The following is a 12,357-nucleotide window of genomic DNA, read 5'->3' as shown; positions in this document are numbered from 1 at the left end:
TCCCTCTCTCACTCTATCTTTAAAAAAAAAAAAGAAAAGAAAAAGAAAATAAATAATCCTGACTCACTCCCCTCCCATCTTTCAGTTAGCTCAAACCAATCAGAAGCCAGAAGACAAGGCAGACCATTGATGTTATACCCTGCAGGTCAGCCTTGCCACACACAGCAAGTAAAGTGTGGAGAACACATCTGGAAGGGCAGTTAGAAAACACTCTGACCCAATTTGGTTTCATATGAACCAGAGAAGTAAATACCAAGCAAAGAAAAAAACATGAGCTAAAGCATAGAGTTATAAAAAGGTTTCAGTGAACTGAGAGCAGGTTGTGTAGAGTAGCCAGAGTATAGTAGGATGCATGAAAGAAGAGAATAAGGATGAGGCTAGAATGGGACTTTGCCTTTCTTCAGAATTTGGATTTTATTTTATAGGTATTAGAGAACCACTGCAGGTTTTTGAGAAGAATGACATTATCAAATCTGATTTCAAAAGAATTTTCTTATAGTAGCAATATTTAGGATACACTGAAAGGGAGAAAGCCAGAATTGGGGAATCTAGTTAAAACTGTAGTATCCACTCTTCCCACATAAAAAGTGGGAAGAGAGGGAATGGGAAGGAAACAAAGATGGATGTGTAGAATGAGAAGTTGCTATCTAAGATGACTCCAAAATTTTAAGGTGAAAAAACTTAAGTGATACTACCATTAAATAGGGATGGTGGCACACGCCCATGCCCATCCCAGCTGTTCAGGAGTCTGAGGCAGGAAGACTGCAAATTCAAGGCCAACCTTGGCAACTTAGCAAGACCTTGTCTCAAAATTATTAAAAAAAAAAAAAAAAGGGCTGAGGAAGTAGCTCAATAGTAGAGCTCATGCACTGGGTTCTGTGCCCAGTACACCCTCCCCTCATCCAACACATAGTGTACAATGAACAGGTTTGGGGTATTGTGGGTATTTTGCCAAACACTTTGATTTTCAGTGGCAGTATGTGATCTATGGTAGAAATGTTCAGAAAGGAGTAAAATGTTTTCTAAGTCTGAAAACCTAGAGAAAGGTCAAGACAAGAATTATACATTTGGGAATCCTCTATGTAGTTTCACTATCTAGAAAGTTACATTTAATCAATCTGCCTATCAAACCAAGCCACAAGTATGATTTATTTCACATATATAGTATTTAAAAAAAAAAAAAAAACTACTTAGCAAAGTTTTTTTAAATTGGGAGCTCTTACATAAAAATCTAGATTTCTGGAACTGGGGGTGAAGTTCAATGGTAGAATTGTTATCTAGGATGCACAAGACCTGAGTACCACCTCCAGCACCACAAAAAGAAAAGACAAAACCTAGATTTTTTCTGATTTCTCTTTAAATTGGAAGGCATAATAACATTCTGGACTAGGTTTCCTTAATGACAGTTACATAGTCTCCACTCAACTTGCATCACTCATTTTTGTTACTTACCTGATTTCTATAAGCCTTTGAATTTGTTATTCTTGCTCTTTCACCCTCACTAACATTAGGGATTTCTTTACAGTTATTTATTTTTATAGTTGACAGGTATATGCTAGCAAAGTTGTTTTGTTTTGATTGCTTTTGTATTTTAGCACCCCCTGATACAAATATATATTATATATATAGTTTTCAACACATAAGACAAGTATTAACACAAAGGATAACACCTCAACTGAAAATACTAGAATTAGGACATCAGAGCTAGAAAAGACTATAGATGTTACCTCTTTTTACAGATAAGGAAAACTAAGACACAGAAAATACAAGTAACTTGCCAGAGTTCATTTAGCAATTTATAGCAAAAGGAAAATGCTATCATTTTTTAAAAAGTGTAAACAGTAGATTTAACTTCAAAACTAATTTCCCAATTGTCTTGATAACACATTTTCCTTGTTTATAGTGTTAAATACTCTTCCCTGGTGGCACTTGCCTTCATAATTCGTCCTACAGCTATCATTCCATGGATGCCTTTGCTCTTCAAACATTTCTGGCAAGAACAGAGAAAAACTGACCTTATTCTACATTACTTTTTACCTGTAGGGTAAGTCTATCTATGTCTAATAGATATAATCTGTGTATTAATTTTACTAACCTATAAATGATTATGAATAAGATTTTGTATCTTTCAGTTATTATTATAGTATAAAATCATTGAGAACTCTCAGTCCAAGGAAATAGAATATTAAGTTTTTGATATAAATAAATTTATGTGTGTGTGTGTATGCACGCATGCGCTTTCACACACACACACACACACACACACACCACACACACACACCCCAGTGGTACTGGGTATTGAGTTCAGGAGCACTCTACCACTGAACTACACCCTCAGTCCTCTTTATTTTTTGAGACAGAGTCTCACTAAGTTGCTGAGACTGGCCTCAAACTTGTGATCCTCCTGCCTCAAATTCCTGAGTCACTAGGATTACAGGCATGTACCACTGAACCTGGCATGTTTTATATTCATATAAAATACATATATATTTTATGCATATATATATAAATAAAATGTTGTTTATATGTTCTTAATTTGCTTAAATGAGAGCCTCTCAATTATTTCTAACAGAATTTACCTTTGCTTTTTTCCCTATTTCTCAAATACATTTTAGAAATACTTGCTTTTTTTACATTTGTGTAGGTTTTATAACATATAATGGGTTTTCACATATGACCTCAAACCATCACAATTCTTGGATCTTGGCAATGCATGCATTTTTATTTTGTAGTAGAAGAAACAGAAGATATGAATAAATTAAAAATTATCCAAAAACTTTGGGCTTGTTGCTGTAAGGGAACTAGGATTGGAATCCAGGTCTTCTAACTTATTAAGAGCTCCTAGGATTAGCCTTATCCAAAATATCTAGTAGAATATCCAAAATAATTATAGAACAGATGAATACATTCAGACTCTGAGGACAGCAATATACTATATTCACTCCACACAAGTATTTTTTTATAAACAGTTTTTTCAAAGGACTAAATAATATTATTAAAGTTACTACTCTTTGTCATTTCTTGATATTTTATTATTGCACCCCTGCCTTTATGAGGTTCCCATTCTAGTGGGGAAAGACACAGCTAAAAAGATAAGATTTAGATATTTGTCCAAGTGATGATAAGTGCTATAGTGAAAAATAATGTGAGATTAAAAAGATAGAATGCTGGTGTGCATGTGGGTGTTATTTTTATATAATAATTGTGAAAGACCACCATAATAAGATTATATTGGAGCTAAAATCTAGAAGAATGAGAGAGTGAAACTTACAGACACCTAAAGAAAGAACATTCCAGGCAAAGGGACTAGCAAGTACAAGGTACATTTGGCTTTATTTAAGAAACATCAAATAAAAAAACTAAAGGAGAGTGAGTCTGGGAGAATGTGATAATGTCAGAAGATAAGAGGGGCCCAGATCAAGTAGACTTTTACACTGAGGTATATGAAAAAAGTCTTTTTAGTCTCTCAGCAAAGTTCATATGGTTTATTCACTCAGAGCATTTAACCTATTTGTGTCAAGCATTTGTTAATTAAGAAATAACTAAGAGAACCCCCAAAGCTCAGGAAATAATACCAAGAATTAATAAATGGAATGATATCAAATTAAAAAGCAGCACAGGAAAGGAAACAATTAGAAATGTGAAGAGAGAACCTACAGAATGGGAGAAAATCTTTTCTAGCTACTCTTCTGGCAGAGAATCAAAATCTAGAATATATAAAGAATATATATTCTAGGGGCTGGGGCTGGGATGTGGCTCAAGTGGTAGTGTACTCACCTGGAATGTGTGAGGCACTGGGTTCGATCCTCAACACCACATAAAAATAAAATAAAGATATTGTGTCCACCTAAAACTAAAAAATAAAAAAATAAAAAAGAATTCAAAAAACTGAACACCAAAAAAATAAAATAACCCAATAAATGGGGTTAAACAGATGCTTCTCAAAAGAAATACAGATGGCCAACAAATATGTGAAAAAAATATTCAACAATATTAGCAATTAGGAAAATGCAAATCAAAACTTCACTGAGATTTCACTGCCCACCAGTCAGAATGGCAATCATCAAGAATACAAATAATAATAAATTCTAGAGAGTGTGGAGAAAAAGCGCTTTCACACTGTTGATTGTAAATTAATATGGAAATCAGTATGGAGGTTTTTCAAAAGACTAGATGTGGAACTACCATATGACCCACTTATACCACACCTCTTTTTCTTGAAGAATTAAAGTCATCATACAACAGTGATACATGTATACCCATGTTTATAGAAGGACAATTCACAATAATCAAATTATGGAACCAGCCCTAGGTTTCTATCAACAGATAAATAGATGAAGAAAATATGGTATATATACACAATAGAGTTTTATTGAGCCATGAATAAAAATGAAATTATGTCATTTGCAGGAAAACAGATGGAACTAGAGACCATTATGTTAATGAAATAAGCCAAACTCAGGAGGTCAAGGTTTATATGTTTTCTCTCATTTGGAAGCTTGACAGGAAAAAGGAAAAGAAAGGATAAGGGCATGTCATGAAAATCAAAGGGAGATCAGTAGGTGGGAGAAGGGAAGGGAGGGAGACTGCTCTGAGCAACACTGGCCAGATTAAATTGTTATATTGTGTACATGTACAATATGTAACAACAATCTCACCATTATGTACAACTATAATGCACCAATTTTTAAAATGTCAAAATAGAAAGAAAAAAGAAGTGAAGAAGACAATGTCTTCTCCCAAAGTCAAATCTATGTAGAAACAAATAATAATAATAATTCCTACCCAACAATTTAAAGTGTTTCATTGCATATATATAAAGAAATGCTAGGCTGGGGTTGTGGTTCAGAGGTAGAGCACTTTCCTAGCTTGTGTGAGGCACTGGGTTTGATACTCAGCACCACATTAAAAAGAAATGCTGTATAGGAAAACAGAAAATAATTCTGCTTGAAAGGGAAATATCAGAAGCTTTATAAAGTAGGTGATGTTTCAGATATACAAGATAAATACAAGTTGGCAAGGCAGAGAGAATTGGCATGTTTAAGGCTGAAAAGGCCTGAAGGAAGCTATTCATATAGATTAAATGCTGTCTTATTTTGAAGGAAAGTACAAAAAATAATAAGATAATGCATGTGAAAATTCTAATTATACAGTGTAGAACAAATGTCAACCACAGTACTTATCAGCCTATTCAAATGCTTGATACATAGAGTTGGCTCCAGACTTGAACTATGTAACAGCCTTTTATATATCGAGCACCATTTAAAAATAACCAGTTATATATCCAAACAGTAATAGTGTCTCTCTAGAGGAAAATATTGAATTGCCCTTAGGGGAAAATTCTAATGTATATGGACCTATTTTTCTTACCTTCTTCATGATCTTGAGAATTTGGTGACATCATTTTTGTCATTATATAAAATCAAAAATAGTTTGGTTACCTGTCAGTGACCATTTTGTCCCCAGTTTTTGGCAAGATTGGAATGATGTATGGGACATCTTGTGGGTTTACAGGCATTAAAGAGATAAGCATACTATAAATAACTTTATTCTATTTTAAAAAAAAATTGTAGTCATAAACAGCATGCCTTTATTTTATTTATTTTATGCTAAGCACTGTACCACTGAGCTATTCTAATATATTTGACAACTTAGAGGAAATGGACAAATTTCTAGAAAAATGCAATTTATCAAAACTGACAAATAGAAAAATCTGAACAGTACTATAGAAATTTAATTTGCAATTAAGACCTTCAAACAAAGAATCATCAGGTTTTCAAATGACTACATAATCAGTTCTTCCATCCATTTAATAAAGAAGAAACAGCCTGTAATCTCAGCTACGCTGGAGGCTAAGGAAGAAGGATTGCAAATTGGAGGCCAGCTTGAGCAATTCAGCTAGACCCTGTCTCAAAAAAAAAAAAGGGCTGGGGATGTAGCTCAGTGGTAGAGTGATTACCTAGCATGTGTGAGGCTCTAGTTTCTATCCCCAGTACCAAGAAGGAAAAAGAAAAGAAAAGAAAGCAGAAACCTCAATCAATCTACACAAACTCTTCCACAGAATTAAAAAAAAAAAAAAAAAAAAAGAACACTTCCTAACTCCTGTAATAAAAAAAGCATGTCCTTTATACCACAGTATAACAAGGACATGACAAGAAAAGGCAGGTATAAACCAGTATTTCTCATAACTGTGAATGTAAAAATCCTAAACAAATTTTAGCAAATTGAATCCAATGACATATTATAAAGGGGACTATATTATAACCAAAATTAGTTTTATTCTAGAAATATGAAGTTGATTCAATATTTAGAAATTAACAGAAAAAAAAAGAAAAATCACAGGATTTTCTCAGTAGACACAGAAAAGGAGATGATAAAATTCCCGTCATGATTTGGATAAAAATTAAAACACAACCCTTAGAGAACAAGCAATGAAAAAGGACTCATTAATATGATGATTTATATTAAAATGTTACAGCAGAATCATACTTAGTATTGAAATATTTTCCTGAGTGGGAGAAGATAATAAGAATGCCTATCTCCACTTCTGTTCAACAATATGCATCATAGCTAGGGCAGTAAGAAAAGCAACTAAATGGTTGGTAAGAAAGAAGTACAGCCATATGATATGATTCTATGTGTAGAAAATCTAAAAGAATATAAACTATTGTAACTAATTAGTTAAACATGTTCATTGAAAAAAGATCAATAAACAAATATTAATTGCTCTTGGACACTAAAGTTGGTTTGACATTTAAGAAAAACAATATTTACATAATTTCAAAGTATCTCTCCCCAGGATACTTACTAATTATGAAGAATAAAATGATAATTATACAACAGAGAAACTTGGCAGACACACCTTAACCAAGTAAGTAAACATTGCCAAGTAATCTAACAAATCAATATTATGGAACCCCTGATCTGAAGCACTGAAACACTTTTATCCCTTCTGTGGTGTCACTGACAAAATGCATAATCTGAATGTAATCATGAAAAAACATCAGACAATCCCAAATTGAGGTACATTCTCCAGAACAACTGACCTGATTCCTCAAAGATGCCATAGTTATTAAAGACAAAACTTAAGGAACCATCATGCTATATTAAAGTATTATAAAGAAACATAAAAACTGAATATAATAAAGGAAATTTTTTTCTTACTATAAATGACATTGTTAGGACAACTGGTAAAATTTGAGCAAGGTCTGAAAATTAGATAGTAAAGATGTAATTTTAATTTTATGAGTTTGATTTGTAGTTTATATAGGAAAACATTCTTTTTAGGAAATATCCACTGACATATTTTAAAAAAGGTAAATGATGTCCGCAACTTATTCCCCAACAATTCAGAAAAAAAAAATATATTTATTTCAAGAGAGAAAGAAATATGGTAAAACATTACTACCATTTGAGGAATCTAGGTGAAGGATATATAGAAATAATGTTATTTACAATGAGAAGTTTATAGGAATAGGTGAAGGGTGTATGGGAAAACAAAGTATTATTCACAAAGACATCAGAAAACATCAGATCCTTACAAATATTGTAAAAGATATCTACACAGAAAACTGCAATACATTGTTGGGAAAAACTTATGAAGGCTTAAATAAATGGAGGGATATACCATGTTGGTGGATGATAGATTATTTTAAAGTATCAGTTCTCAAAGTGTTCTGTGTTAGTTGGCTTTTCATCACTATGATCAGAATACCTGTCAAGAACAACTTAGGGAAGTAGAAGTTTATTTTATGCTCACAGTTTGAGAGGTTCAGTCCATAGTCTGCTTACTCCATTGCTTTTGGCCTGAGGTAAGGCAGAATATCATGGCAGAAGGGCATGGTGGAGGAAAACTGGCTTATGGCAGACAGGAAGTGCAGAGAGAAGAAAGAGAGTGGAAGGGGCAGGGCACAACCTGGGTTGTGGGGTAATGCTCCACCTTCCTCCCGTTACTTCCTAGTAATCCATTCAGGTACAACTTTCATCATTGCCTAAAAGCCCCACCTCTGAAACTTTCTGCATTGGGGATCATGCTTTCAAAACAAGAGCTTTTCCAGGGACATTTCTAGATCCAAACCATAACAATCTGCATACTCATTGCAATTCCTATTAAATACCACTAGGCTCTGTGTGTGAGAGAGAAAGAGAGGGAGAAAGAATGAACTGTAAGGCTGATTCTAAACATTTTATTCTTTGGTATTGTGGGGGACTAAACCAAGGGGCACTTAATCACTAAGTTACATCCCCAGCCCTTTTTACTTTTTATTTTGAGACAGGGTCTCCCTAAGTTGCTTAGGGCTTTGCTAAATTGCCGAGGCTGGCTTTGAACTTGTGATTCTCCCCAGCCGCTGGGATTACAGATGGGTGCCACTGTGCGTAGCTGATTCTAAACTTTAAGTGGAATGCAATAGGCCAAGAATAATTGGAGGGGGAAAAACGTTAGAGGATTTACACTGTTAAATATTAAGACTTATTACAAAGTTACAGTAATTAAGACTACTAAGAAATAGTGTAAGGAAACTTTGTACATCAGATTCACCATTAGGAGAGTTAAAAAAAAAAAAGCAAGCTACCTATCTGAAGATATTAACATTATATATTATCAGCTAAAACCTCATATCTAGATTAAATTGAATAAATACTTAGTTTTCCAAACTAATGGCTTAGACTATGCAGTTCCAGTTCTAAGTATATACCCAAAGGAGATACAGATTAATGGACACAAAAGGATTTGTAAATGAATGTTCATAACAACACTATTTATAATGCTTGAAAATGGGAAGCACGGTGTCCATTAACAGAATAAATAAGGTAGTGTGGAATACACAGTTACATACACTATAACTGTAAATAAACAAACTATAGCATACAAAAACCACACAGTTCAGTCTCACAAGCATGATGATTAAGAGAGACTAGAAACAAAAGTACATATGGTATGATATCATTCTTATAAAATTCAAAAAAGGCAAAACTCACTTATGCTATCAGATAACCCCTTCTTCTTGTGTGTGGTCTAGATTTGTCAATTCTAATGAGTAGCATACAGCAGAAGGGATGGAATGTCACTTCAACAAATGACCGTAGCTTCCATCTTGGGATACATCTTTCTTGCCCGACACCCTGCTGGAAGCCAGTCATTATGTCATGAAATGGTCTTAAGATCCACATGTCAAGGGAATGAACCCTACCAGTAACCCTGTGAGTTCAGAAACTCTTGTCTCTTCCATCCCCATTAAGCTTTCATATGAAACTGCACTCTCAGCTAAAGAGCTCAACTGCAATTCATGAGAGCTCTTAAACCAGAGGAACTCGGCCAAATTACACTTGGATTTTTTACCCACATGAATTATGAAGTAATAAATATTCATATTTTTAAGTTACCAACTTTTGGGGTAACTTGTTATGTAGCAACAGAAAACATAGTGTTTATTTTCAGAAGTTTACTTAGCTGGGGACATGGTGGTACAGGCCTGTAATCTCAGCTACTCAGGAGGCTAAGGCAGGAGGATACCAAGTTTCAGGTCAACCTGGGCAACTTTTCAAAATTTAAATTAAAAAAAATTAAGGGATGGGTACATAACTCACAGGCAGAGCACTTGTTCAGCATACATAAAGCCCAGGAATTGATCCCTAACATTGAAAAGAAAAATCTGCTTAAATGCATGTTCTCATAGCAAAAGATCTTTCAAAATGTTTACATTCATATTTAGCTGGTGAAATTGTGAAACATTTTAAAAGTGGCTTTTAGTGCAAGATACTTGCAAAAACCGTACAGCAATATTGGATCTTCAGCAGGTTCAGAAATTGAATCACCATTCTCTTCTTGTTTTTCAGGTTTGTAACTTTGAGTTTGTCTCTAATAATTGATCGTATTTTTTTTGGTCAAGTAAGTAAAAATATATTAAGCTAACAGCTACTTTTTATTTTGACCATTTGTTGTGCTAAAACCTCAAGTTGGATTTTTTTAATCCATTAATATTTCAAAGGCAAATATTTTTTTAAAAAATGCTGTGTGATACATTTTATTAAAAAGACTTTTAGTGTATGCTTTTGGTGCAATTTGCTGTGCTGTTGTATTCCTAGCTGATGTTCAGAAGTCTTTTAAGGCAAAATTTTAAGTATTGAAGAGCCAGAGAAATACTATTCTAAAATATTATTCTAAAGTAATAAAAGTTAAGAATTTTAATGACTTTGACTCTTAATCATGCAGAAACCACACCAACCAAATATTCTATTCTTCAGTCATTTGGTTTGAGATTTTAATCTAATAACTGTACATAATGGCCTTTGGTTGTTTTTAAATTCCCTTTTTCCCACTTAGAAGTTGGTTATGGCTTTGGAATCCTGTCCATATTTTGAAGCCTAATATTCTTTATTAATAGCCAGGTGATCTTGGACAAATTTCCAACTCTTCTTTCTATGGTTCCTTTATCTGGGAATAATTGTGACATTTGTCACAATTGAGTAAGATTAAATGACATAACACATAAAATAATAACAGTTCCTGGCTCAAGTGAGCACTTAATTTTACTTGTTATTACTGTTGCTGTCATTATCTGCTTTGTGCTATGATTCAAATTGTCATGTTTGAAGAGTTTTACCTTAGTAGATAATATGTGACATTGTAAGGTACTAGAGTAAATATAGGTTAATATGGTTACCACATATACCCTCTACTAAAAGTTAGTTTTAGGATCCTATCTCTAATTGGATGTATAACATTACCAAACTGTGTGTGAACATTTATTCACAATCTTTCAGGTTCATCTTAAATCTCAAAAACCCTACTGTTTTTAAAAATAACAAAGACCACATCAGTACATAGAGAAGAAAAAACTATAGTTGAGTGATTTCATATAGTCATTAATTAAAATTATTAATGTTAACTATTGCCTGGTTTTTAGACTTAAATTCTGATTGAATATCAAGGTTCTTTCAAATTCCCTCATGCCAGAGTAATGGTTGACACTAACACATTTTTATTTCTTTTACCTTCAACTATTCCAGTGGACTCTGGTTCAGTTTAATTTTTTGAAATTTAACGTGCTGCAGAACTTGGGAACATTCTATGGTTCTCATCCATGGCATTGGTACTTCAGTCAAGGATTTCCAGTTGTCTTGGGTACTCACTTACCCTTCTTTATTCATGGCTGCTTTCTAGCCCCGAAGAAGTACCAGATACTTTTGGTGACTGTGCTATGGACACTGATAATATATAGGTAAGATTTTATTTGTTTAAGTAGTAAATGTTACCATGAAATTAGTTTTTTTGAAAAGTAAACTAATACATTAACTTTTATGATTTGTTAAGAGATTTTTTTTTGAGAGAAAGAGAGAGAGAATTTTTTTTAATATTTAGTTTTTAGTTTTCAGCGGACACAACATTTTTGTTTTTATGTGGTGCTGAGGATCCAACCCGGGCCGCACGCATGCCAGGCGAGCACGCTACCGCTTGAACCACATCCCCAGCCCAAGAGATTATTTTAAAAGTCAGAAGTAGTAGTAATTATGCTGGTGCACATATAAATACTTCAGATAACCAGGATTATACTCAGTTTTTAATTAGTTGAACAAATTTTATTTCCTTAAAAAATTTAAAGGGCCAGAGAAATATTAAAATGAAAATGTATGTATCTGTATTCCAAATTTGTGTACTACTACTTGACTGAATTGATAACAGAAATCTGTGTTAGAATATAATTGTACTTTATAATTTCACTTCGACATTAAATGTCATGATTAGTTTTGACACATCATAATTACCTTATAACTTCAAAATAACAAGACTAATTCCTGAAGATTCAATCTCCAATACTTAGAAAACATATAGATCATGTTAATTGTGTTTCATTTTAAATACATTAATTTTTCAAATAATCATGTATCATAATAAAATGGTACATAATATTTTTTTCTTAATATCTTTTATTATTATAGCATGTTGGGCCACAAAGAATTCAGGTTCATCTATCCAGTTTTACCATTTTGTATGGTGTTCTGTGGTGAGTGTTTTTATTAAAATAAAAAATTATATAGTAATAGTTAAAAGACAATAATGCTCATTAACTATTATTTATTTTCAACTAAGCTAAATGAGAATTGCTAATTACAAGCTAATTATAATTATTTTTTTTTCCTGTATCCTATGAAGTCAGATAAAAACATAAGGATATATTTGTAACTGTTTAAACTAATTTTTGTTGCCTTTACACACAAACTATTTACCCCTTTAAGAGTGACTAATGCCTATGCTTTTTTTTTCCTCCCCTGATACTGAGGATTAACTCCAAGGGTACTTTACCACTGAGCTACATCCCCAGCCCTTTTTTTTTTTTTTTTTTTTTTTTTTTTTTT

The 12,357-nt window shown here is 33.1% G+C and overlaps 2 protein-coding genes across 6 annotated transcripts in view; one reads left to right on the top strand and one right to left on the bottom strand.

Annotated features, from left to right (window-relative positions):
• Positions 1 to 12,357, bottom strand: part of Ccpg1 (cell cycle progression 1) — a 68,131-nt gene that overhangs the window by 8,357 nt on the left and 47,417 nt on the right. The window lies entirely within an intron of this gene.
• The window catches only part of Pigb (phosphatidylinositol glycan anchor biosynthesis class B), a 20,542-nt gene continuing 8,267 nt past the window's right edge, over positions 83 to 12,357 (top strand). The window contains exons 1-5 of the mRNA XM_048793724.1: positions 83 to 168; positions 1,904 to 2,044; positions 9,838 to 9,889; positions 11,011 to 11,222; positions 11,941 to 12,005. Of these exons, the coding sequence (XP_048649681.1) occupies positions 1,968 to 2,044; positions 9,838 to 9,889; positions 11,011 to 11,222; positions 11,941 to 12,005 (406 nt within the window). The 5' untranslated portion in view covers positions 83 to 168; positions 1,904 to 1,967. The remainder of the gene's footprint in view (positions 169 to 1,903; positions 2,045 to 9,837; positions 9,890 to 11,010; positions 11,223 to 11,940; positions 12,006 to 12,357) is intronic.

This window comes from Marmota marmota, unplaced genomic scaffold, assembly GCF_001458135.2.
Source record: "Marmota marmota marmota unplaced genomic scaffold, marMar, whole genome shotgun sequence".
NCBI lineage: Eukaryota > Metazoa > Chordata > Mammalia > Rodentia > Sciuridae > Marmota > Marmota marmota.
This window is presented reverse-complemented; position numbering and strand designations above follow the sequence as displayed.